Raw genomic sequence first — 27,740 nt, 5'->3', positions numbered from 1 at the left:
GAGAGAAACACCAATTACTTGATGTTTATTTTTATTTTTATTTTTATTTTTTTGGACAATTATTTTTATTTTTTTTTATTAATTAATAGGGCTTATTCTTTCCTTTATTTACCACCGACGTCTCCTCATTTTCATGTTTTTTATGCTCTCTATTAATAATTCATACTTAGATCTTTTATTTTTGAGGAAATGTAGATCTTTTATTAAACAAATCTTTCCTTGTCCCAAAAAGAACAAATCTTTCATCTTTGTATCACATTTTTGTACACTATATGATTTATAAAATAAATGATATAATATTAAATTATATACCGAGCAAAGCTTGGTTTAGTAGTAGTAATGTTTTCATTTCCTAAATTTGAGGTTATAGAATCAAACCCTATTAGAGGCACTTTGGGGTGAAGATTACCTTGTCCTTCTTCCCACTCCCAAAGTGCCTACCTGAAATAAACAAAGCGTTGAATTAAAAAAAAATTCTTTTGTAGTTTTAAACCAGGTGCATAAATTAAGAGCTTGTTCTCATTGACTGAAATGAGCTAAGCTGAGCTGAACTGAACTGAACTTATTAGAGCTGAACTGAATATTTTATGAGAAAAAGAAATTAGGAATTGAACTAAACTTATTAAAACTGAACTGAATATTTTATGAAAGAAGGAAATTAGGAACTGAAGTGAACTGAATTTATTAGAGCTGAACTGAATTGAACTGAACTGAAAATAATCTGATGAGAACATGGCTTAAGATGTATAAGATTGGATACTCTGTATTGGTGGAATACACCATACAATAGAACTTTGATATTGATGGTAGAGTTTGGAATTTTGGATTAATAATAGAAATTCAATTAATTTGCTTTAAAAAAATATTTAAGAAATAAATAATGTAGAAAATGAGAAGATGATTGATAGTGATGGTGTACTAATCAGTAGGTTAGAATAGATTGGAAGGTTGCGATAAGTAAAAATAAAAGTGAGTGATGTTGGTGGCGGGCGAATTGTACAACAACTTGATCGGAGCTCCACGTAGATACTAGATCATGATAATGGCCCACTTCTATGAATAATTAATTTTCTCAGCTTCTTCTTCTTCAGTGTACCAACTTTTTAATTTATGATAATCCCTCTAAAATTAATGCAATTATCATTTCCTTTTCGTTTTTCCCATACATTGATGTTTGGAGAAGATGAATTTTTACAATGAATGATTTCATGATTCGTATATGATTGACCTCTAGTCTCTATAAGTATAGCTTACTTTCAAAAATGGTGCTAAGAGAATACATAGTGCAAAACCTAATGATGAACATAATTGGATTATATATGAGTAATGACCTTTTTTAATACCTTAAAAATTTACAAGTCACCTTTTAATCTACAATGAATTATTATAATATTATGTTGGGTCTTTTTAGCACTCAAAAAATTTATGAGTGAAGTATTTTAAAATCACAATAATTTAAGGGTCTGTTCTCTTCACCTTAATTTCAGTTCAGTTCAGTTTCTAATTTCCTTCTCTTATAAAATATTCAGTTTAGTTCAGTTCCAATCAGTTCAGTTCAATTCAGCTCAGTTCAGTAAATCAGAACAAACCCTAACTTTTTTTTTTGTAATGAATCATTAATGCCTTAAACAATTAAAAAAAAAAATGTTACACATAGCCTTAAGGGGTTCATGTAAAAAGTTAAAAATGGAAAAATCAAATGAAAATATAGCATTACAGTGGTTTGTGCGTAATTTTATCATGCATTCCTAAACAACATTTGAAAAGATATTAAATACTTATTTGTAGCCCTAAGAGCTACATATAACATTACCTTTATTATAATTTTTGATAGAAACAAACATAAAGGGATACTCCATGTAATTGATGACACCAATATTCTATTTAATCAACCACATAATGAACAATAAGAAGTTATTAAGAACATACTCTAGTGGAGCAAACAAAAGAAGATATTGGGGGTGTTTGGCAATTGACTTTTTGCCTAGCTTTTGGCTTTTTAGTTTGGTCAAACAGCCAAAGAATATGTTTGGTAGTTGGCTTTGTTGTTGGCTTTTAAGCTATTTTTTCCGCCAAAAGTTAATAAGAGTAGCTTTTTCTATTGACTTTTGGCTTGTTGGCTCACTTTATCACTAATAAACAGCTAACAATCATTAATAATTTTACCAAACACTTTTGTAAACAGCCGGTTTAAAAAATAACATAAAAAGCCAACCCATACAGCTAATACTTCCAGCTAATCAAACAACCCAAGCAAACAAGCCAATAGCCAACTGTCGATTGCCAAACAACCCCATTGTCAAAAAGCAAAAGAAGATGGGTGAAGGTTGGATTGACATATCTGAGCGCACATTAGGCATTAGGTTGGGCTGAAGCAAATGACCTGAATCCTGATGGATCAGGGCCTAAAGTTGGATCAGGCCATTAGTCGGTCCATTGCTCCTTTATAATCAAAACTTGATACATTACTTATAAATTGTAATCAATCTCTAACGCCAGATCATTATCTTCTAATGAACCAAATGGACCAGAAATTCGACCTTTTTGAAAGTGGTCACTTATTCACCAAATTTTGCATGTTATCTCAATCACTGTGCCAGTTTGATAAATAATACTCCCTTCGTCCCTTTTTCATATTTCTATTTGTAAAATTACACGAAAATTAAGGAACTTGGAATAAAACAAAGTACAATGGAAATTACAATACATTAATTGATGTCTTTGAGTAAAACAAACATAGAATAATATTTAATGTTGCACATGTCATCAATCTTTTGAAAAGAAAAAGGACCAATAACATTTTTTGGTGGAAAAAAAGGACCAATCATATTCATCTAAATTGATACACATGGATTCTGAAAATAAGAGTGAGAAAATAGAGAAAGCATTAATTACAAAACAGAAAAATAGGGATAATTTGGAATATTTGATAAAAATTTACTTACTAAAAAAGAAAAGTAGGAATGTAATTTTGAAATACCCAAAAAGAAAAGGAGGAATGTAAAAAAGGGACAGAGGGAGTACCAATGTGTTATGTGTAAATTTGTAATATTATCAACTCCATACACAAACTTTTAATTTGAAATATTAAGTATGGATTACGTAGCATCCAAGCACTACACCAAAATCGTGCTTGAGAAATTCTATTCAAATGACAATTTTATCCTACAGTTAGTATGATTTACATCCCATTCAATGTCCTTTGTCATCTCACATGCTCAGTTAACAAAACAAGTACACCCTCCGTCCCTCATATAATAGAGAGAATTAGGCATATAATTAAAGGACGGAGGGAGGACAATTTATCATCTCATCTAGCAAACAATTTATACAAATACTTAATAATCAAGTAATCTAAACATATAATGTAGCAAACTTTTCATATCAGTTAATGCAACTAGCTCTTGTGTCAGCATACAAGAAAATGTATTATGTATAAACTTTTTATTTTGGTTTTTAATACCCTCCCAACAGTCCAACACCATGATTTTTTTTTTTGTTAAACTCTCATATTAGCTTAATAGTGATTTTAGAGTAGTTGCTTTGGAAAATCCATATTTACAAAAGGTTCCCCATATGAAAACTTTGGGGACTTATAGTATGTCAAGAATATAATACTACATCCTATTCACGATATCAAGTCACAAGTTGTGACTATATTTGCACATAACCTTGACAATTTCTTCTTATTGGATCTTTCTGTTTAGTCCATGGCTTTATGTAACTCTTTACGGTTATGGTTTATCAACAAGTCAACAACAACATTGTCTTCTTCCTTCTGTTGACTAAATTTAAGCTAGGTTGTGTTACTTCTGTACCTTTTGAAAGTTCGATCCAAGACAATATGAGTTTGGTTTAAGCAAACAATTTCTTTCAAACATGATGATGATTTTAAGCTTTTGTTATTGTGTTTGATCTAATTTGTTGGTATGTAAAAGATGATTTAGCTTGTTTATATACTGTTCAACTTTTTTATTAGTAATAATAATTGATTAAGCCTATGCCAAAAAAAAAAAAAAAGACATGACATAACAAAGCACTAAAGAAATATTTGAGGGAAAAAAATTTTCTACCTATAATCTATATATATGGAAATTAAAGAAATAATGTGACATTTAGAGGAGGGGTCAATTTTGATAAATTGGTCGGATAAATGGCGCAAACTATGGCAATATATTGGGCATTCCTAAGTGCAATTGCAAGTAGAAACTTTGCAGGCATCCTAGATAAAAGAATCCCACCAACTCAACAAAGAAAGTGTAGTAAAAGGAGTAGGAAAGTTGCAGATAAAGGAACTCGATCATGGACCCTCAATAATCATCATCTAAACCCATGCTACATATTACACATTAACATACTACTATATAAACTTCTATTCCACATGTGAATAGTGTACCCATTATTTGTAAAACTATAAGAGCGATTTGATCAAGTTAATTAGCTAACATCCACATCAAATCTTACTCTTAAGAGTTGTTGTATAATTTGGAATGGTGTTTAAGATCACTTATGAGCGCAAGTGTGTAATTAGTCTTTTTTTTTGGTCAAAATTAGCCAAGGCATTAAAAGAACAAAAGTTAGCAAAAGACTAGCTAGGTAAATCTTCAAGTTACAACTCTTGCAAGTAGTAACAATAGACTTAATGCTCTGTTAATTATCTAACTAGCTAATACTTCTTCGTAAATGGTAGTTTAACTTTGACATTATTATACGTTTTTATTTTAATTTTTTGAAGAGAGAGTGGTGGTGGTGTAGGATGCTTTCCCATTGTTGGTCCATAGGAAAGGAGGCATGGAAAACTTTTGCAATCATTTAAATTTGCCCAACAGCCCAAGCCAACGTCTTAAGAAATTGACTCAAACTTTTGGTGCTTTTTCTATTTTCCATTCAAAATTCCAACGTATACATCCTTTTACCTTTAATGCTAACAACTATTCACAATCTTCTTGTAAACGTCAGCTACTTTGCCTAATAGTCTTACAAAATTAAGCTAATTGTAATCTAGGTGTTGGACGCACCTTGTATGTTAATGTCTTTGTGCCTCCTACAGTCCTACCTCCGACGAGTATACTATGTAAAACGTTAGTTGTCTTGTTAAAGTATATTTTCAAAGGTTAAAAATGGATGTTTTTACACTTATCAAGTTACATGTTAGATACGGGTCTGGGCCGCACCCAAAACCATATGGCAATAAGGGGAGTAGCCCCTTAGCCTTATATAGTGATGGTTACTCTTGAATTCTTTCAATGTGGGATTCCATTACCACTACACTCCTCCTTTAGTCTTTTAGTGTGGAACAAGAGAATGCTCACATGTGAGTTGTTCCTGGACTCAACATTACACAATAAGGGATGTTGAATATATATATATATGTGATTTACAATTATAAAGTTTACTGTCCCGTTTTAAAAAAAGTTGTAATAATTTTTCTTGTACTTTAATTATATCTATACTTCTATACTTTATAATTACGGAGTATATATTAAAAAAAAAACATTTTAAAAACAGAATATGTGTCACGTGTCACCATATATTGTGTGAATTCAGCAAACCAAATTATAGTTAACTTGAATAAGATGATTAGTCCTTAATTGTACTATTTGTTACCTATCATAGGTTAATGCAACAGTTTTAATTTTGAAGTTTGAAAAATTGTACTATTGTTTATCAATTTGATGAAAAATAAGATTTTTTTTTGTTAAATAATCAATAGTTAAATGTCATTGAATTATATGGGGTAATATACAAAATATTGAATATGGTTCTCCTAATATGAATCTTTTTTCAAAATATTAAATTTTCAAGACAATTATTAATAAGTTAAGAAAAAAACAATCAAACGTTATTATCAAATCAAACAAGTACAAACTACCAACTCGAGACATCGCTCGAGCCACACACTAATTGAAAAGTTAAATAGAAGTACATATTTAGAGTATGAGCCTATTCTAATTTACTGAACTGAGCTGAGCTGAACTGAACTGAATATTTTATGAGAAAAGGAAATTAGGAACTAAATTGAACTGATTGGAGCTAAACTAAACTAAACTGAACTAAAAATTAGATAAAGAGAACATGCTATATGTTATGAAAAATAATAATAAAAAAATACAGATTTAGTGTTTGTGTTTCATACTCGTAATTCATACATCACGAGTTGACGAGTTTCATATATTTCAAATTTGTATCTAATACTTTTCCATTGTACACCATAGTCTATTAGTCTATACCAAACAAGACTTTAAATAATGAATTTTGACTTAACATGTCTCACCCATTTTCTATAGAGTCAAAAATGGAGTTACAACCGTCATCTCCAAACAAACGGTTCATCCCTCAATCTTTTTTTTTTTTTTTTTTTTTAAAAAAAAAAAAAAAATTACAAAATCCAATCAACCCCACCCAAAAAAAGTAAAATAAAATAAAGGTTAAAAAACGGCAATATTAGTTCAAAGGGAGAGAGTCTTTAATTTAACTCCCTCTTTCCCTTCCATCTCTGTCTCTCTCCAGTTTCTCATCATATTCGCCAACTTCCATGCTCTTCTTTCTTGCCACATTTACACAATATATATTTTTTTTTTAATAAAAAAACAAACATTTATTATTTATATTCAATAATCCGATTTTTAAGGGTCATTAAATTAGAGTCATCATAAAAATTCATGCTGAATTAACTAGCCATTTTCCAATTATATAACTTCCCACATCAAGATTTTAGAAAGCAAGTGATTAGCAGAGATGCGGCAAGAGAAAAGCATTTATGGAGAAACTCCAAACAAGAATAGTATGAAGGGATTAAAGGCTCTTCTTTCTAACGACTCTGATGATATCTTCACTGATCATGAACTCGCTCTTCGTAAAGCTGATGAAGCAGGTTCTTTTCTCTATTTCTCTTCTTTCATTCTTTTTTTTATTTAATTTGGAATCTAGTTGGAGGATTCTTATTTTAAGTACAATTTACTCATGAGATATAAACTTTTTACTTTATAAATCTTCAATTTTAATCAATAATGGCTTGGGAAGTAACGGAGGTAGGTTAGTGGGTTGTAGATAGTTATAGGGGAGTTACTCCGAACTTTTTTAAAAAAAAAAAAAAAAGAAGTTAAGATTATGTAGAATTTGAGTATTTAAAAAGTCGTGATCATCAAAGTTAGTACAATATTGATTTTGATTAGCTTAAACTAGTTTCAATTTTTACATTGTACGTATGTATGGAGTACATTAGTTAGTTTTGAGTAAAGATTAGTGGAACACAACACGACCTGAATTATAAAATGTAATGCACCTCGTAAGATTAATATAACAAGTCATAGTTCTTAGGACCTCATATATCATACCAAATATAATTATTGTACAAAAGAAAAGACAATACATGAAAGGCTAGTGTCACTAGTATTGCATGAATTGAATGAGACCAAGATTTATTATACTATAAAAAAAAATAATAAAAATGGAGTAGGCCGGATGTAAGATGTTCAAATGTATGGGTTGCACAATTTACGGTGATCACGTGAATTGCATAAGTTTGAAAGAACTGATATAAGTTAGGTGGCGCCACATTTATCAGTATAATAATAATAATAATAATTTGATGAATTTGCTTGTACGTACAAGATGTAGATCCAAATTACTCATACTTCATATTAATCAACTTAACTACTACTAAAAATTTAATACTCTAATATACTCCAGTATGGAGTAGTAGGGTAGAATTATCAACAACGGTAATTGTGATATTTTTTCTTAAAGGAGAAGTGTTCAAATTATTCTCCCTAGTACCTACTTGATTGTCGTTTAATTGAATCTAACTAAGTCACGCGATGTAGGAAATTGTACTATTCACTTTAGCCTTAAATCAATCGACCGTGGAATGTGTACTATTCTTTAAGAAGTTTAATTTCCTATATTGTTGGAACCAGGGTTTTAGGAGCATAATGTTACTTCTTAGCAACTAACTCGAAAAGTCTAAGATTTAAATTTTAAATTGAATTAGTTGTACGCTTGTAAACCAAAATGTATGTGTTTTCTTATTTGCTCTAAAAAATTGAAGTTAATCGTATTTTTTTTAATTGTTTTTAAGCTTACTTATAAACCATCAAAATCATAAAATCGATTTGATTTTTCTCGTTATAAATTAGGAAGAGAATATTTGGGAAAGCAATCCTAATAAAAAACACACTAGATTCTCTACGGTAGGAGTACAAAAAAGGGACACTCAGATTTGTTCTTGTTCTGTTTAGACAAAAATACTAATCTAAGATGCTATTGGACAATGATTATATTTGAAAAAAAAAACAAGATGGGCCCAAAAATGGGATAATGGGGCTCATTATGATGTTGAGCCGTTAAGGTGGGCCATGCTGGCCCATTTGATTAGTAAGTAAATTAGACCAAGTGGGCCCACAAATGGAATTGGATCCCCTTGCCCTTAATAAGTGCCGTTTTAGGTGGACTTGCCTTACTAATGAAGGTTGGGACCTCAACTTAATGATGATTAAGGAAGTATAATAATCTCAAAAGAAAGAAGGTTAGACAGGATGATAGGGTAAAGCAGGGCAGAGAAAATAAAAGTTGGATTGTGGCAATGTCATAACAAGATCACACTTTGTCGCATGAGAATTTGGTTTTAATTTATATGATAATCAATGTCGTCGCTAAATAAGTATACTTGCATAAATTATCATAATAAGGTGATTGACATTAGGTACGAATATGATTTAACAAAAAATAAGATGCATAATGGATTACAACTAAATTAAGTGACATCGCGATATGATATGAGTATGTACATGATCCAAACAACTTGTTTGTTAACTCTCACCTCTAATACTACTATCCTTACAAACATCATGCCATTTCACGAAATAGTAGTTAAAATGGGAGTTGCATTATTCGTGCAGCTGCAAGAAGGTATCAAGCAACCGGATGGCTAAGGGAAATGGACCAAGTAGCAAGGGACACCCTCTCAAAGAACCCTTCCGAAGAAGACTTTTGTATGGCCCTCCGCAATGGTCTCATCCTTTGTAATGTCCTTAACAAAGTTAATCCTGGTGCTGTCCTCAAGGTACACTGCCATTTACGGAGTAGTATTTTTTTACTTAATTACGGAGTACATTGTTATTTAGAGTTTCCATGACTCTTTTTGTATTTTGTTTACAAGGTTGTGGATAATCCAGTAGTGACAGTGCAGTCCCCGGAAGGAGCAGCACAGTCAGCCATTCAGTACTTTGAAAACATGAGGAATTTCTTGGTAGCTGTTGGCAATATGAAGCTATTGACGTTTGAAGCCTCTGACTTGGAAAAGGTTTCTTTCTTTTTATTTGACAGGCTAACCTCAATCTAACTCATCCTTTCGGATGATAGAGGGTTTGAGGAGAGCTAATCACCTAAGTAGCTTGAATAATATTGAGATAAGAATTTATTAACAAGAACCAACAAAGAATTCAAAAGTACATACAAAGTACAAAGAAGTTTAATATTAGGAATGTGGTTCATGAACGTCGTGTACTTACAACAGTGTGTCTGTGTTAGAAATTTGTAGCTGTATCATATCTAGCAATTGGTTATGTATCTGAATATATATATATTCCACTTATTTATCTCCTGAGGTTTTGGCGGGAATGATTTGTCTTTAACTGAATTGATTCTTATGTACAGGGAGGTTCTACAAGTAAAGTTGTGGACTGCATTCTTTGCCTAAAAGGCTATTATGAGTGGAAACAAGCTGGTGGAATTGGAGTGTGGAGGTATGGTGGAACTGTGAGGATCACTTCCTTCTCAAAAGACTGCTCTTCCTCTTCAGTTGGCAGTGAAAGTGCTGATGATTCATTGTCGTCATTTGATGAATATGAATCATTACAATATGAGCAGCTGTCAGAATTTCTTCGTCTTTATAGCAAGGTTTCAAACAACGAAACAGAAATAGCAAAAGCATTGTGTATTCTCTTTGATCGCTATGGACTTGGGATATTGCAAGCTTATGTCAGTGAGAAGAATGGAATAGAGGATTTGCCTTTGAATTCAATGGTAGGTAAGATTTCTTCTGTTTTAGTTAGGTTTCTCTTAGTGTGTACCATGAAATGATCTTTTTTTTTTTTAACCAAATTTTATCAAATGACACAAATTGTCAAGTGTTAAACAAATAACACAAATGGAAGTTAGTAACAGACTTTTGCTAATTAAATGACTGGAAGTCTATAAAAAGTGATGGCAAAAGGATTAGTACTGCCGGTCAGACAATTATTCTTTGTGCAAGTGTAATCTATCGGTGATGCAATACAAACTCTTAATTTTATTTTCACTATACATCAACTCGTTGGTGAATAAATGTGCAGGTAATAGATACTGTGATTCATAAGGTTGTCAAGGATTTTTCATCAGTGATTGTGACTCAAGGTCTTCAGGTAAAGTTTCGGAATTTTAATGCAGCTATTTTGGTACATATGAATGTATAATAGGAATAAGCTTCTTAAGGTTTGCATGATAAATGTTGTAGCTTGGGCATATGTTGAAAAAAAAGTTGAAGAGTGAGGCAGCATCTTTTACACATGAAGAATTCTTGGAAGCAATTTCACAGTATCTTGGCAACAAGAAGGCTGTTATGAAGTCTAATGATGCAGCGGAATGTTGCATTTGTGGGAGAAGAAAAGAAGTTATCCGACATAAAATCAGTGATTCTACGAGCTACAAGGAAGTAGTAGATGAGCAACATAAACAACTTGTGGTACTCAATTCTAAACATATCCATCTCTTTCTTGGAATTTCATGTGTTCACATTCAGTGATTTGGTTCTCTTTAAGTGATCAAATCCTTAGTTGATTTATGGAAAACTTAACTAGTTTTCCTTTTTATCAATCTTCAGGAACTCAAGTCATCTTTTAAAGAGACAAAAGATGAAGTGAATAGGGCTCAGATACAATGGGATGCAGAAATTAAAAAACTAGGTGAGATATATGTGTGCATTTGATTAAAAACTATAGTGCAATGCTACACTGTATCCCTTTTCTTTTAACTACTTATCACCTTAATTTAACTATTTAATTGGCTCAGAGAATCATGTGAGGAGTCTTGAGATCGCGTCATCTTCTTACTATAAGATTTTAGAAGAAAATCGTCAGCTTTACAATCAAGTGCAAGACTTGAAAGGTAATCTTTCTTTGTATAATCTTTGACATCCATCTACTTGAAATTGGGATTAAGTAAATTGAGAAACTAAAATTGTGATAACCTGTTGTTTTATATCATAGGATCAATTAGAGTTTACTGTCGAGTAAGACCATTCTTGCAAGGCCAATCTGATGGGGTATCAACTGTTGATCATATTGGAGAAAATGGAAATATAATGATCGTCCATCCTCACAAACAAGGGAGGGACGCAAGAAAGGTCTTCTCGTTTAACAAAGTATTTGGAACAAATGCAACCCAACGTAAGTTTTCCATTTCTGCAAGAATATGTAATTCTACACACTAGGCACTTTGTGGCCTTACCAATTGGCTTGATATATTTTCATCTGTTTTGCATGCAGAGCAAATATATGCAGATACCCAATCATTAATCAGATCAGTTTTAGATGGTTTCAATGTTTGTATCTTTGCGTATGGACAAACTGGCTCCGGAAAGACATACACTATGGTATTAGTTACTTTGTATTTTATCCTCACTTGCATTTAAGATATTCTGATTGATGGAATTCATTTTATTCACACCATTCTCTGCAATATTTTTGATGCTTGGCTTTTGCCTCGGTTTCCTAGAAATATTCTTTATGGAAATTGCATTTTTGTTTTTGTCTAGAGTGGCCCTGATTTAACAGCAGAAGATACTTGGGGTGTCAACTACCGAGCATTACAAGACCTGTTTCAAATTTCGAAATCTAGAGTTGACTTAATTGAATATGATATTGGAGTCCAGATGATTGAAATATACAATGAACAAGTCAGAGACCTCTTAGTTGTTGATGGCACTTCCAGAAGATATCCTTTAATAGCTCAGCTAATCAATAATTTTAATTTTTTGTATAAGACATCTTAAGTTACACTCAGGAATATTTATAATGTGACTCCTTAATTATATCTACGTTAGATATTCGAAACAATTCTCAGCTCAATGGTCTCAATGTACCTGATGCATGTTTAGTCCAAGTTAATTGCACCCAAGATGTTCTTGACTTGATGCGGGTTGGCCTAAAGAATCGTGCTGTGGGTGCAACTGCTCTGAACGAAAGGAGTAGCCGATCTCACAGGTACACTCTTCATTAAAATGATAGCTTGGTTTCATTCTGTCTTGTTCTGAAACAATTATGGTATTGCAGTATTTTAACTATCCATGTCCAAGGAAAAGAGTTGATCTCTGGGTCCATTTTGAGGGGCTGTCTTCATCTGGTGGATTTAGCGGGCAGTGAGAGAGTCGACAAATCTGAGGCTGTTGGAGAAAGGCTGAAGGAAGCTCAACATATAAATAAATCACTTTCTGCACTTGGGGATGTCATCTCTGCTCTTGCTCAGAAGAGTGCTCATATTCCCTACAGGAATAGCAAGCTTACTCAAGTCCTGCAAGATTCTCTAGGTAACCCAGCTTAAAAGATGCCATGGTCAAAACTTCAACTATATATTTTTGATTATATTGCATGATTCGTATCCCCATTACTCAAATTTTTGTTGCAGAGCCATTGTGGCTGTTTTTTTTTTTTCGTACTAATTATAAGTATCCTTTTCTGGTAGGAGTTTAATCAGTCTTTGATTGCTAACTTATGAGTAACTTATCTTGTAGGAGGCCAAGCTAAAACTTTGATGTTTGTGCATATTAATCCTGAATCTAATGCTATCGGAGAGACAATTAGTACCCTTAAGTTTGCAGAGAGGGTTGCCTCTATAGAACTTGGAGCTGCTCAAGCTAACAAAGAAACTACTGAACTTCGGGACCTCAAAGTTGAGGTTGGTTTTATGTTTCTTTTTTTTCAAGCCTTAAACATTGGGACAGGGGGCAAATTATATTTCTTTCTTCTCTTACTGCAGATCTCTAATCTGAAATCAACATTAGAGAAGAAAGAAGCAGAATTGGAAAATCTGAAGTGTGCCAATGTAAGAAGCAATTCTGAAACTCAAAATGCAAGAGCCATTTCACCAATGCATGTGCCAAAGCTTGTGCGACCAGTTGATGACAAAGCCTTTGAGGTAGGATTGAATTAGTTAATAACCTCACTTCAATTAGAAGAATCACATAAAGCCACAAGATGTTTATAATCATATATACTCACAAGCCACAAGGCCACAATATTATTTACTTAGGTCTGAAAAAGCGGCAGAATAGTGAAGCTGTACTAATCAGAAGGTGTCATCTATTCAACACTTCTGTCCACAAATATATTTTTTTAACAATGAAAGTTATGTATTCAGGTCAGAAGCTGTTCTTCAGGGAAGCAGAGGAGGTCGCATTTTCCCTCTGGGTTAAAGGAACATGAGACCATGCCAAAGATGCCTTTCATAGCTGAAGAAAAGCTTATAAAGCCTGGAAATCCAAGGTCTCCGTCTCCTCCTGTGAGGAGGTCAATGTCTACTGACCGAGGAGCTCTCATTAGGAGTAGGCTTAAGCCTGAAATGACAGAAAAACCTTTCCCAAAGCTTCAATACCCAGCTAGAGTATCAGTGAATAAACCTCTTGGTCCACCATCAGCAAATCCATTAGTTGACCGGCATGATGGGAGCATCACAAGAGGCAACTTATTAGATCAGGAGAATGAACAACTTAAGCCTGTAAATACAAGGCAATTGTTGTCAGTGAGGAAAAGCAGGCATGATATCAGCAAAATTAAGGCCAAGAACCAACCAGCACCTAGGATTCCAAAGGTTGATGAGCCTGACATTCATGCAGGAGGAAAGATTGAGGAGGCTAGAGAGAGTGACTTTTTCGAGCCTGAAAATGAACAGGGGTTGTTTACTTCTCCTGTCTACAGCAGCAATTCCCGGTTGAGGAAATTACGGGCCAACTCTACTAAGAGTTCTCAGTATCTTGAACCAAGGTATGGCTTCTCAAATCCAACCTAAAGTGTATTTAAACTGTAAAAGCAAGGTTTTACCACACTTCACTACCTCCCCCAAGGCATAGTAGATTCACCAATTCAAAACAGGAATATATTATGATGGGTGGGTGCTCAGAAAAGTTCTTATATTTGGACATCAGAATACCTGTAATCTATGTTACTTGGATTCAGGCAATCTTTTCCTATAGTGGCACATGTTCAAATTAAATGTTCAACTCAACTATTAAGTTATTAATTATCCGCATTCTTCCATGCAGAGGACAAGCAAATACAGTAGTTTCTGGACAATTTGAAACCCAGCTTCTAAAAGAAAGCAACAATTCATCCATATCTGGGTTGAGGAGAAGTCAGTCTATACCGCGTGGAAAGTTTACAGTTTTGCCTTAAAAGACTTGCTTACTAAACTGATTTTGTCTTTTTTTTTTTTCCTCCTATGTATAGTGATCTGAGTTCAGTATAGTAGAAGCATGCCCAGGTATTTGTAGAGGCTGTTTGTTGATGTCTTTGGTTGAGCTTTCAGGAATTTGAGTTTGACAAGCAATCATGCTTGTATTCTTCTGTTTTTTTTAGTACTTCCTGTATACCAATATTTAAAATTTTGTGAGCTATCCATGTTTTCTCTTCAAGTCCTGCTTCAATATAATGGAATATTTTTCATGCTATTCTATACTATTGTATGATTCACAAGGTATACTTCATATCTAAGTTTGTACATCATACATACAATAATTAAAGTTTAAAAGTCTATCATCTTATTAAACATATTCGATCAGTATATCATTCCATACTTATCTAGTGGAAAATGCAAGAACATAAACAACCAATCAATATTGAATTCAACCTTGCTATGTCATGACTCATGACAAAGACTTACAAGGTCTCCATTGCTTGACGGCGGAGCTGAGTTTCTCCGGCACAGAATGAGACCACAAATCTAAGTCCGGTAACGGCCCTGTAAATGCCAAATAATTCCCACTCTCATTATCAGGCATCTTTTTCCAATTCACAAACTCCTCACCAAATGCTTCACACAATGCCTTAATTGTCAAGCTCACTTGCCACTCTTTTCCACCATTTAAAACCTCTTTCGCCCCGCCACAATTCACCATGATCCTCCCTTCCGGCATGAGTTTATCCATCATGTCTAGCCAGGTTTGTGCAACTTCCAACTCCGGAAGAACGTCAGCATTAGCAAACAAGTCCACAATGATCCCTGCATAACCACCAGCTACATTTGCTGTAGGAGACAACGCGTCTCCTACACAAACTCGAAGAAAGCCTCCATTATTATTATTATTATCTGTTGTCATTTCCAATTCAGACATCCCAAAATACATTCTTGCTCGATCAATTAGAACACCATCTAACTCCCACCCATCAATAACCAAATAAGGCCAAAAATGGAGCAATTGATGAGCAACTGTACCACCTCCTAATCCAAAGATGGCAACTGGACCACCTTTAGGAATGATTGCAGGCAAACTGGTAAATTCATCCCAATAAGAGTTAGTCCATTTTTGGGCTTTATACAGTATGCTATGCACATTTCCGCTATCATCTAATAGTAATACTTTGGAGTTATCGGATTCTAAGATTACAATGTTGTTGTATTCGCTTCGAGTAGCTGTTAAAACTCGATACTGTTCTTCTTCTTCTTGTTGTTGTTCTGCAACTGATGAATTGGAAGAAGAGCTTGAAGAGTAATGATGGGGTCTGCTTGTTTTAGTGATGAGCGGTGGTTGTTTTGCAGGGGATGTGAAGGAAAGAGGATTGCCGCCATTAAAGGGATGAGCTTGAGCTTGAGCTTGAGCTTGAGCTTGATTTTGTAAGGATGGAGGAGATAAAGATATGGGGTTGAGAAAGAATAAGGTGGGTGAAAGAGAGAGCATTGCTTTATCTTTTGTTTTCTTTTTAAAAAACTGATGGGTGGAATTTGCAGAGGAAATCAGGCCATAGGTTGTTAAACAATGTAGTTTTACTAGTCGTTTGTTAGTTAGACTTTACTAACTGCTCATAAATCAATCCGAACCAAAAAAATAGATCGGATCACTTCGAATCGAATCGAATCGAACTGAATTAATCGTCGGATCTTCGGGTCTAGAAATTTATTTTCAGGTTTTCGGTCCGGTTTTGGACCGAACCAATTTTTTTATTAAAAAAATACACGTGAAAACTTAAATAATGGTTAAGATTATCCTTAATAAGCTTAGAAAACTTTAAATTTATGAGCTTTTTGAACTAAATATACAAAAAAAAAAAGACGTTAAAGTGTAGATTTTCTTTTACTTTTTTCGAGTTTTGTATAAAATTATTAAAAAATTAGAATTCTTTTTTTAAAAATTCTTAAATCAGTCCGGTTCATGTTTTGGACCGATTCTTTCGGTCCGGTCTGGGTTTGGTCCTAGTTTAATCGGTCTGGTCTTCAGTTCTTAAAATTCTAATTTTTAATCTTCGGTCTAGTCCGGGTTGGTCTGGTCCGGTCCGGTCTTGGACCGATGAACAACCCTACTAACTATTGCAGTACTTTTCCATTCCACTTTTGGGGATGGGTCTTGGTTAGGCGAAGATGGAGATGGAAAGTTTAGGTGGGGATGGGAAAGTCAATATCCGCCCCGCCCTATTGACATCTCTAATTCCACTCATTCATGTTACTTCTCTTTTATTTTCATCAATCGTTTTATTTTTATCGTTATACTTATTAATAATTAAAGTAATTATTTTCTTAGTTGTGATGAAAATATTCAAAGCTAGACATGTCAAAATCTCACCTAACCTGGCCTAATTAGTATTGAATCGATTTAGACTCGTAGGGATGTAATAATTTAACAACCCAAGTTAAAAATATAGACCCGATCTTATTGAAGCCGACCCAAGTCACCCAAACCCCCAAATTGATAGTTTGAGGTTTGACACCTCTACAAAATTTTTAGTAACCCCCTTACAAAAAACCAATCATAATCATAAGCGCGAACTTGAAATTTTTAGGGGTTTCCAATTGTCTGTGATTGAAAACGCAAACATGTCAACAATAATACCTGCAACAAATTTGATAAACAAGCTTTCACTAAATCTTCACACTCGCTTTGTTTCTTTTCCATGGTACTTTCTCTTTCTTCGATAATCTATTTATTCTTCTGTTCTCATATATTAATTGTTTCTCCATTTCTAAGTTCATAGCTTTCGTAACAAGAACCAAGACAAGTAGCTGGATTTTCGTCTGTTTTTATTTTATTTGGGAATAAAGCTTTCGCATTTTTAATAGAATTTCAGCTCAATAATTGTGGGTTTTTATTTTTGTATGGTTTTAATTGGGAAATTAAGCTCAACATTAATTGCCTGTATCTGCCATTTTCATTATTTCTGCTTAGAAAGACATTCAAGATTGAGAAATTTAGCGTAATTTGACTTGTTTATTTAAAAATTGCAAGTATTCTGAAACATATAGAGTTGTACAGTATATTATTAAGTATTAATTTTGTGGTGGCATGTGCAAAAATAGTTCCTGTTCCTTTTCTAGTTGAAGTATTAGACAGCATCAACTGAAAGTGTTTGGCATTTTAATTTTTGTTTTGTGGGGTGTTTTTGCTGTAAATTTGATAGGCTTAAAAGGAGTGTTATTAGATGCTTTTCACACAAGGCAGATGGCCCAGAATTACCAGTTAGATACATTCCTAAGAAACACCGAGTTGTGGAACAATCAGGATGCTCTTCTTCAGTGGACAATGCTCCCATAGACAGAATATATACCGAGTCTAGTTCGAGTAATGGTATACGTAGACATAGGGTCAATCATCCTCGAGAAAGTAGAATTGATCATGAGCTGTCAAATGTATCCTTTGTTGAAACACATGGTAATCATGTCACAACCATACTTTTTTTTTTTATTTTTTTTTTTGTTAATAGGATTTTATTAATGATGTAATGGCTTTGCTCCCCACTTATGGGATTAAGGCTTTGATTGATTGGTATAATTGCTTTGCTGATTTCATGCCTTTTGAACTCTATGTAGTTCCAGGGTTGAATGAATTCAACAAACCTGCTAAAATAGCTGCGGAGAGTTTAGAAACGGAGTCTGTAAAAACCTTTGCTGTTGAGTATATGAATGTGCCTGATGAAGTTGTTCAGGAATTAGAAATTTTTAAGAGAGATATTCGAGGTCAAGGGTGCAAATTAAATCAAGAGAACTACAACTATAATGGAGCAATGGACTCTGAATATTTGGAAGGATTTGAAGAAGATATTGAGGAACCAATCGAAGGCCTTGAAGCAGAACATAATGATGGGATTGATGAAAGCAAACAGAAAAGGTCAAAAATCTGTAGGACTAAGCAAGACGTTGAGAAAAAGGCTGTTGAATTACTAGCAAAAAGGTCTTTGGTGTTTTCTAAAACCATTACACTCAAAATAAATATTGGTTGAAACCAAGATGTCAATAATGCTCAACGCATTTGTTGATGCTAATTGTGTTTCTATTGTTTTTAGAGCATATACTGGAGTTGAGCTACGGAAGAAACTTGTTGCAAAGGATTTTCATGTTGATGTTGTTGAGGCAGTAGTAAGTGATTTCCAGAATAGGTAGGCTTACCTTCTTTTCTGTTGTCTACGGAATGTTTTCTTGCTTTTTTGGGGAGAAATACTCAATTACTATGTTTTTCAACTGACATATTGTAGAGTTTGCAACGCATTATGTAGCACACTTATCAGTTATTGTCTTATTGGTTACTTTTCATTCATTCATGCTTATCTTTATACTTGTATTTTATTTTAAATGGGGTTCAAATTTTGTTACAGAGGGCTGATTAATGATAGCCTGTATGCGGAAATTTTTTCCAATTCTAGATGGAAGTCTTCAAGTTGGGGCCCAAGGAGAATCAAGCAAGTAAGCTTCTTTCTTGAAGACTAGTGTCTTTATTTTAAATATTTATCAGAATTAGATGTGTAAGGTATCCTTTAATCTGTTAATGGAAGTTTACTATTTGTACTTCATTTTTTTTTCCCTTGTTGTGTACTGTGTTCTCTTTTTTTTTTTTTTTTTTTTTTTTTTTTTTTTTTTTTTTTTGTTTATCTGTTTTTTTGGGTTGGGGGTGAGCGGGTGCTGAGGGTTGTATAGGATAGTACCGGGGCTGGGAATGGGAATGCTCTGAGATTGTGCATGTTTTATTGTTTCACCTATGCACTGCTGCATTTGTTACCCAATTAGGATTTCAAACTTAAGGATCTTTCAATTGAGTGCATAAATGTATAGCCTTATTAGTTTGACTTCAGACAATCAGTGAGTGAATAAGTTGGCCTTTGACAACTATGACATGTTGCATGGAATGTTACGTAATGCATGTTTGGATTTAGGGATTTTTTTTAGGTCTGTTTAACTTTCAGGATATCTGATATCATAACCATCAGTGGTGTAACTAGTATATTGAGAATTGGGAAGCCTCAATGTCTCAGCTTTTTGTGAACATGCGCTATCATAAAGGTTTTGCTGGAGTCAAGTTGCAGAACATGTACGCAAGATATTTGGGCTATCCTTATGATACTTGATTAGGTTATTCAGAATCAGAGTATAATTTACTGTTTAAAGAACTATCTGGCTCTAGTTATGGACTTATGGTGAAAATCTGATAATTGGAGAGTCTAGACTCTAGAGTTCAGCAGCATCATAGGAGAAAGTTTTTGTGTTTTCATTTAATAATTAAACTAATATTAAGGAAAGGGAATAAGTTTACTATAGGGGAGTTTGTCATTGACTGTTGTAAAAAATGCGTTGAAGTTCCAAGTGAGCTGAGTCTAACAAGGGTCATGAAAAAGAGAACTGAAAAAAATGCTGATTTGGTCTGTGCTTGAGAGCAAGGTTTTGAAGTTAAAATTATTTCCATTAAAGTCAGTTTGCTAAGGCTTTTGCTAATAGTTGCATTTTAGTAAGGGAGTTGCTGTTGAGGCTTTTGTTGATGGTGTGAATCTGATACCATCTGAAGAGGGGGAGAGAGAGGGGGGGGGGGGGGGGGTGTCGGAGAGACAATCAATCAATCAAAGCCTTAATCCCAAAAGTGGGGTCGCGTCGGAGAGACAGGAGAACTTTTTATATATTGTTCAACTTTTCATTGGCTATATTATGCAACATTTTGAGTGAAGCAATGCTGTTTGTTAAAATCAGGCACTTGTGAAGAAGGGCGTCAGTGAAGGTGATGTAAAAAAGGCAGTAAAACAGGTTTTTGAGGATGGTGAGGAATGTGATCTTAGGTCGAGTACAAAGTTATCAAACTCTACATTACAGCAACTATATGTGCGGGTCTCCAAGCAATGGCAACTGTCCCAGAATGTACCCTATGAGAAACGAAAGGCAAGGATTATAAGGTGGCTTCAATATCGTGGGTTTGATTGGGCTGTTGTTAGCATCATCTTGAAAAAACTAGAATCCAATTATTCTCCTTAGAACCTACCATTGTTGTTCTCCTTTTCCTAGATGCCCTCAGCAAAAGTTAGCCATTTTTATTTGCCTCCTATAGACATGAATACTTCATGTAAAAGTGTGTTGAAATTATATTGCTTATCTAATACATTCACATTCACTTCACTATGAAATCTTCTGTCGGTAACATGATGGAATCTATTGTGTCAGTATCTTTTCTCATGAATCAGTAAACTACTATGCTATGAAACTAGTCGCTTCAATTGAGCCTTTGGGTTGCAACTAGTATAGATATTAATGTTATAGCGCAAATTAGTAACAGCGCTGCCAGTGGGCTGTTTCTGGCCTGGCTGTTGCCTGGTGGATCATGGATCAAGCTCCCAGCACAGCAGCCTGGTCTGACTGCTTTGTGGACCAACCTTGATTCCTCCCTGCCACAAACCTGACCCAATCCACATGCTCGTGCACTAGCACTAGAAAAAACAACTTACCGGGGTTTTGGGGGGGGGGGGGGGGTGACCTCTAAAAGGCTAGTTCTGTTGAGAGATAGTCATACGCTTGAATAACTTTTGAGTTGTGAGATAAAATGGGTTGAATTTAACAAAATGAATCAGTGCATTGGATTTATTAATTAAAAATGTACCAATGTGGAAGAGGAACTTACGTTAATGTTATGTGGTTTGCCTTAGATTTGGGATGTTAAGTGGTCAAGTTGGTTTCAGCTTTGGATAGGCGATGTATTGAGTCACTATTTTGCTACTAGTATGATCCTTAACCTCTCTTATTCATCACTTCTTTTTCTGTTGGACTTATTTGAGATGGAATAATGGAGTTAGAATTATTGAAACCGTCCATAAGCTTGGTTAGCAAAAGCATAACATCTCAGTCCCATTGTTCCCTTTTGCTTATCCTTTCCTCATTTTGCATACCACATAATATCTAAACAATGTGAGATTCTTTTATTACGGAAATGCGAAGAAGATTATTACTCCCTTGATCCAGAATTAATTTTGAGTTATCTCTTATATTTTCAAAACTCTATTAATTTATATCATGGGGGAAAGGGATAGATTTTATTTATAGTAAAGGTGCCTAAGCAAATTAAAATCTTGAATCTCCAAAGTTTCCATTTGTAGATGACCTTCCACATGAGGTGGGGTGGCGGTTAGGAATGTGTTTTTGGGCCCTATTACCTCCGCACTCTTTGGCATTACCCTGCTATCTACTCCATGTTTGGATGGGGTTGGAAAATCTTGACTTTTGGGTGAGGGGGGAGTCTTGTGCTGTTAAAGCTTTCAAAGCTCTGTATGTTTAGCTGTATTTTATTTTTGGAGGGATGATAGATGTGTATGTGATAAATCTATAGAAAAATGTGTACATCCGATATTAGACATGTAGGTGTATCGAGGAGAGTCCATGGAAAACACGGAGGCATTTTGTAATATCGTAGGGTGATTTAACTTATTACCGTATCAAATATTTCGTACGTGTTTATACTTGTATAATTGATGCCTGAAATGTAGTTGCTATTGAAAGCCATGAAAAATATTGATGATGCTTTCCTTTGTGACTTCGTCCATCTAAGTGTTAATATCACTCAACATTGGTGTTCTTGCTCGTACAAATGATTTAGTCATATTAGTTGTATCAAAATTAATTGGATTGTGCTTTGCTCATGATTTGATACTCGCATTTCCTTCAATTACATGCTTAGGCATGTGATCTAGCCTCTTCTAGGCAAAACTAGGTTATGTGCGTAATTAGCCTTGCTAATCAAGATTAGCATTTACCTTAATAAGAGGAAGGACCCTTGAAACTCACATGGACGAGAAGAAAGTTAGGAGCCTTGAGATGGGACCACGTGACCCCTACATGAGGGAAGAATATCAAAGGAATCTCATTCTCTTTTGCATTAAATTCTAATTAACAACAATCCAAACTCACCAATCATTGAACCCATCTCTCCATAATTTAACTTTGATATTCTATCATGGCTAATTTCTTGGTTTATACATCACTAGAAATTTAAGCCATTTCCTTCTCTTAAGGTGACATTCCTACATTGCATAAGACATTGTTAAGACATCGGAAACAATTTAATCTTGCCGAGCTGTTTAATACTACTCGTACGTTACAAACTTATGGTACAAATTACTGCTAATTATTAGTATAATCTACAAACACCTAATAATAGTATTGTGTAAGATATCACATTCTTAGCCTTAAGGAGAACTATCTGTCTTTGCCCTTCTATCTGCTCTATTTAATTCTTCAGCTGGGAAATGTACAGAACAATGGCTTCATCTTCGGATTAGAACCTTGGTTAACACAAAGAATCGTCAGAGAAAGCAAATGAGTTGTTAGAAGACCCTTGGCTGACCACATTTCGTTTAGGAGAAGGTGTTGGTAGAGCTTGCACAGCCCCTTTGGCTAAATCAGGCTCTGGCCTAGCATTATCAACATGTCGAATCTCCCTCAGCATTGCTACAACATCCTTCATTGAAGGACGGTCATCAACTCGAGTACTGACACATAAAAACGAAACAGCCAAAGTCTGTACCACCTCATGCATCTGAGGATCAGCTCTTCCTCTGAGTTTGGCATCAAGAATGTCAGCTGGATCACCTTTCTTTTGCAGGTGATCTCGGACCCATTGAACTAAATTGGCTCCCCCTGGCAATGTTGGGTCCAGTGGATGTTTTCCTGTTAAAACCTCAAGTAAAACCACCCCAAAACTGTAGACATCACTTTTCTCAGTCACTTGATGCACTGATGCAAGTTCTGTAATAAAAGAAGAAAAATAAGTTTCAGAATCAGTAAAGTCCCATAATAATGATCATAAATGAAAATATCTGAATGCAAAACATACCTGGTGCCATATAACCATAGGAACCAGCAAGGTGTGTTCTTTGATTGATCTTGGAACATCCGTTGCTTGAATAATCAATAAGTGTGGCTAGCCCAAAATCAGCAAGGTAAGGCTCAAATCTAGGACCCAACAACACATTCATGGCTTTGACATCCCCATGTAAGATTGCTGGCACACAGTCATGATGCAAATAAGCAAGTGCGTGAGCCACCCCAAGAACAATGTCATGTCGTGCCTCCCATTCTGCTCCTCCACCCTTCACAACACCGTGAAGGAGAGAGCTTAAGCTCCCGTTTGGGAGGTAATCATAGAACAGGAACTTCAAATTCCTGTTAGATCCCCACCCTAAAAGCCGGACTATGTTCTTGTGGCGTATAGAGCCCAAGGTCTGAATTTCCGACTTGAATGCCCCTATTTCATCTGTAGACCACATCTTTTTAACTGCGAGTGTCTCCCCATTAGGCATAGCTACCTTGTACACAACTCCAGAACTTCCTGTTCCTATTACATTAGCTGAAGTCAAGTTGTTGATGACATCTTCGATTGAGAACTCCATCTTTTGGTAGAGAGTCAATTCCCAAGTGTCATCTTCAAGCGAATTTTGATCAGCTAACCTAGCACGGACTTGCATATAGATTCCTAGTAAAATCAGAACCACACTTATACTAACCAGGATTGGCAAGGCTAACTTCATTGTGTAACGAGCTTGCTGGTCGTGTTTATCAGCTTTGTTTGCTATCCCATCAGATATGTAGAGGGCCTTGTTCCCAGCAACATTGCTGAGAGGGAGTTTGTGAAAGAAAGGGGTGTCGGGCAACTGCCCAGAGAAATCGTTGTTGGAGATATTTAAGGAAACAAGGTTTTGTAGGCTTGCTAGGATATCCAATTTGCCAGTGATCTTGTTGTGAGAAAGGTCAAGAACTGCTAGTTTAGTTAGGCCAGAGAATTGGGTTGGAATTTGTCCTGAAAATTGGTTATAGCTAAGGTTTAAAGAGATCTCCAATGCTGGGAGTTGACCCAGTTCATTTGGTATTTCCCCTGAAAACCCATTATTTCCAAGGTCCAACAATTGTAGTTTGTTGCAGGATATAATTTCAGCAGGAATTCGACCAGAGATTTGATTGTTACCAAGATTAAGCTTAGTCAACTCATTCATAGAGCCAATAGAAGGTGGTAGTGTACCTGTGAGCCTGTTGTCTGATATGTCTACAAACTGTAGACTTGTTGGCAATGCTTCTGGCAAGGAGCCTGTGAGCCCATTCGAGTGCACGTCAAAGAATTCCAGGCTTGAGCAGCCTGAGAAAGAAGGTGGTATACTTCCAGTGAAGTGATTCTTGCTTAAATCGAGGAAATTTAAGCTCTTCAATTCCCCAATTTCGGATGGAACAGTACCACCCAGTTTATTACCATTTACCCGGAACCTGTACAAATTTGTACAGTTCCCTATATCAGGTGGTATGAATCCCGACAATTCATTTGAAAGTAGAAGCAACTTGGTGAGATTTCTTAGCCCGAAGATCTCTCTGGGTATTGGACCAATCAGACTATTGTAAGAGAGATCAAGTGCTTGCAGCTCTTCGCACTGAGCCAGGCTTGTGGGTATTTTCCCCGTGAGCTTATTCTGCCAGGCGAAGAACAGAGTCAAGCTCTTCAAGTCGCCAATACTTTCCGGTATGCCACCTGAGAGTGCATTGTTGTCGACTTCTAGGTGAGTGAGGCCAGTACAGCGAGTGAGCTCCGGAGGTATGGTTCCTGATAGCTGGTTCACACTCAGCTGAAGCTCTTGCAAACCCAAGAGGTTCCCGAAACTTCTCGGTATGCTTCCTGTGAGCAAATTCTCAGAGAAATCTATGACAGACAGATTTGAGCAGCTCCCAAGTTCATCAGGAATAGTACCCACAATACTGTTCTGCCATAGAAGCAGATTTTGAAGCTTTTTCAGCTCCCCTATTCTCTTTGGAATTGAACCTGATATTGAGTTTTGATACAAGTACAGGTTCTGCAATTCAGTGCAGTTCCCAATCTCTTCTGGGATTGGGCCAGACAGTAGAGAAGTGTAAACTGCAATTGTCTGGACTTTCTTAAGGTTTCCTATCGATTTCGGTAGGCTACCAGAGATGCTGGTCTCAGCAATCCCAAGCATAACCAAGCTACTGCAGCTCCCAATCTCAGCTGGTAGTTCTCCCTTGAGATTCTGATTCCCACCTCCTCGAAACACTTCCAGCTTTTGCAGCCTTCCGATGCTTGGTGGGATTTCGCCGCTGAGTTGATTGTCGTAGATGGTAAGATAAACAAGGCTCGAGAGGTTGCCAATGTCTGAAGGAATGGGGCCTGTAAGCTGGTTGGTATGAACAGAAAGGGTCTGCAACCTCTGCAGCCTGCAGATTTCATCTGGGATTTCTCCTGTGATGGCGTTGTCACTGACATCAATCAGTGTCAAGGCCTCATAATCACCAAACTCCTTCGGAATTCCGCCTGTAAGGTTCGTGGAAGACAATATAATTGTGTTGAGAGACTTAAGGGGTTGTAAAGTTGAGGGCAATGGACCTTGTAAATCCATTGACTGTAAACTCAACTGAACAACTTGTCCCTTGTCGTTGCAACGAATCCCAAACCAACGGCAAGGGCTCGAGTCTGACGGTTTCCATGACTTGAGAGTGTCTGTGGAGGAGTTTAAGGTGTTCTTCCATGACAGAAGAGCTTGGCCTTGGTCATCAATAGAATGACAAGAATGGAATAAAAGGAAGAAGTTGAGAGAAAGAAGAAAGAATGTGCAGGAGAAAATACAAGTATTATTACTAGAAGAAAGTGAGAAGAGATTGCTTAGTTTAGCAGGCATTGCTGGTGAGAGAGCATAGAGAGAAACAGGGGAGATTGAACTTTGGGATTATACAATTGGGAATGGGGGGAAACCCCATGTTTTGTTTATAGAACAAAAACCCACAAACTCCAGATTACTTGCACTTCAATTTTTTATATTATTATTATTTTTCTTCTTTTGTTGTATGTCTCTTCTTGCTAACTAAGGATGGTGATTTTTTTTTATTTTTGTAAAGGGGTCCACCCTTTAATAAACATATTGTAGTCATATTATCTCTTTCTTTCCCCACCTTAATTTTGTTTTTATCAATTTTAATAAAACAGTGCCTTTTTTGGAATTTGGTTTCTAAATGTAATTATCAACTGTTTATGGCCATGAATTACCACTGGAGTTTTAATAACGGTTGTACCATGTGGATTAACAACCCTCTCACGTCCGTATTAGATATTATTAGATCATACTTGATGTTTTATGATCGGCGAGAAAACTTTGGTTGTACCACCTAGAATTTACAACGGTTGAAATGTTGTAGTTGATATATATACCCGAATTTGATATGAAAAAATGTGAAGTGTGTTTAGTGATCTTCGAAAAGATATTGGTTTTGTCCCTTTAATTTGTTCTCCAATTATATTTTGGCAATTTTCTTTTATCTTGTTTCTAACTTCAGAAATGAATTTGCTGTGTTTTTCCTATCATCTGTTTTATGTTCTGTCCTCTGTATCAAAAGCTATCATTGACAGTTAAGATATATGAAGGCTTTTTACTTGTCTTTTGCTTCTCATTTTGTTCATTTGGACCACTATCTCCTTAATAACATTTAATTAATCTCCATAATTATATACATTTCTATATTTATTCTTTTAAGTATTAATCCAATTTATGTTTATTTATAAATCCATAAGTATAGATAAACTAAATGAATGAAGTTGGCCCATCAAGTTTAGTGGTCACATTTACGATGAGTTGGCCATGTGTTAGTTTGTTTGTTACTTGTAAGTACTCTCCCAATAACTTTCTAATGAATAAAAGAGCATAATTTCTGACAATAAAATGGAAGAAATTCTCTGCTACTAGGATAAAAATGAATAGTTTTTAACAAGATGTAGAAGTAAAAAGCTGTTAAGCAACAGGTTAATGAGGTGTAAATTCACGTTCTTTTTTTTTATCTCACAATCACTCACCCCATCAACTATACTATCTTAGTTACTAATTTTGTTGTTAAATGTCCGTAAATAACTGCCACATTCAAAAAGTAAAAGTGTAATAGATTCGTGATTGACTGTCTCTATAGTAAAATCATGTTATATCCTTAACTAGGCTATAACAACCGTATATGCTGCATATCGACGAAGGAAATTAGTTACTATAGATCCAAGATTTGTTATAAAATTAAATATAAAAGCTATAGATGTAGATGTTTACATTTTTATACATTGATGATGGTTAATATGTCATGGAATCTGCAAGAGAAGTGAACTGCACATGGAAGCAAAGAAGAGTAAGTAAGAAATTAAGTATTTTTTTTTAGTTTTATGCATAATTATTCTTTATTAGTGTTGTTTTATTGCATGTAGTTGCAGATCTGGTCATACTGTCGGCCCT

General features: G+C 35.1%; 4 protein-coding genes across 6 annotated transcripts; 2 read left to right on the top strand and 2 right to left on the bottom strand.

Annotated features, from left to right (window-relative positions):
• Nucleotides 1-6,462: 6,462 nt before the first annotated feature.
• Nucleotides 6,463-14,623, top strand: LOC145575034 (kinesin-like protein KIN-14F). The gene is made up of 17 exons (XM_081632960.1): nt 6,463-6,874; nt 8,901-9,064; nt 9,161-9,304; nt 9,658-10,026; nt 10,335-10,403; nt 10,496-10,723; nt 10,862-10,943; nt 11,050-11,145; nt 11,247-11,426; nt 11,526-11,632; nt 11,795-11,973; nt 12,078-12,242; nt 12,312-12,565; nt 12,770-12,933; nt 13,015-13,173; nt 13,396-14,018; nt 14,297-14,623. The coding sequence occupies exons 1-17, from the start codon at nt 6,739-6,741 to the stop codon at nt 14,424-14,426; spliced, it is 3,249 nt and encodes a 1,082-aa protein (XP_081489086.1). The 5' UTR covers nt 6,463-6,738; the 3' UTR covers nt 14,427-14,623.
• Nucleotides 13,632-16,009, bottom strand: LOC145575035 (uncharacterized). Of its 3 annotated transcripts, none has more exons than XM_081632962.1 (2): nt 14,914-16,009; nt 13,632-13,750 (listed from the first exon to the last, which is right to left on the bottom strand). In XM_081632962.1, the coding sequence occupies exons 1-2, from the start codon at nt 15,926-15,928 to the stop codon at nt 13,728-13,730; spliced, it is 1,038 nt and encodes a 345-aa protein (XP_081489088.1). In that variant the 5' UTR covers nt 15,929-16,009; the 3' UTR covers nt 13,632-13,727. The 3 variants fall into 3 exon arrangements, with proteins under 3 accessions (XP_081489088.1, XP_081489087.1, XP_081489089.1); XM_081632961.1 differs by lacking the exon at nt 13,632-13,750 and adding an exon at nt 13,840-13,912; XM_081632963.1 differs by lacking the exon at nt 13,632-13,750 and adding an exon at nt 14,599-14,615 and having other exon boundaries at nt 14,914-16,008.
• Nucleotides 16,010-16,953: 944 nt separating this feature from the next.
• Nucleotides 16,954-20,610, top strand: LOC145577008 (uncharacterized). The gene is made up of 6 exons (XM_081634707.1): nt 16,954-17,138; nt 17,640-17,890; nt 18,049-18,409; nt 18,522-18,614; nt 18,831-18,918; nt 20,191-20,610. The coding sequence occupies exons 1-6, from the start codon at nt 17,059-17,061 to the stop codon at nt 20,467-20,469; spliced, it is 1,152 nt and encodes a 383-aa protein (XP_081490833.1). The 5' UTR covers nt 16,954-17,058; the 3' UTR covers nt 20,470-20,610.
• Nucleotides 20,611-22,390: 1,780 nt separating this feature from the next.
• On the bottom strand, nt 22,391-26,153 carry LOC145577007 (uncharacterized). The gene is made up of 2 exons (XM_081634706.1): nt 23,315-26,153; nt 22,391-23,226 (listed from the first exon to the last, which is right to left on the bottom strand). Exons 1-2 carry the CDS (start codon nt 26,151-26,153, stop codon nt 22,769-22,771), a joined length of 3,297 nt encoding a protein of 1,098 aa, XP_081490832.1. The 3' UTR covers nt 22,391-22,768.
• Nucleotides 26,154-27,740: the final 1,587 nt, after the last annotated feature.

Source organism: Chenopodium album, chromosome 13, assembly GCF_948465745.1.
Source record: "Chenopodium album chromosome 13, dcCheAlbu1.1, whole genome shotgun sequence".
NCBI lineage: Eukaryota > Viridiplantae > Streptophyta > Magnoliopsida > Caryophyllales > Amaranthaceae > Chenopodium > Chenopodium album.
This window is presented reverse-complemented; position numbering and strand designations above follow the sequence as displayed.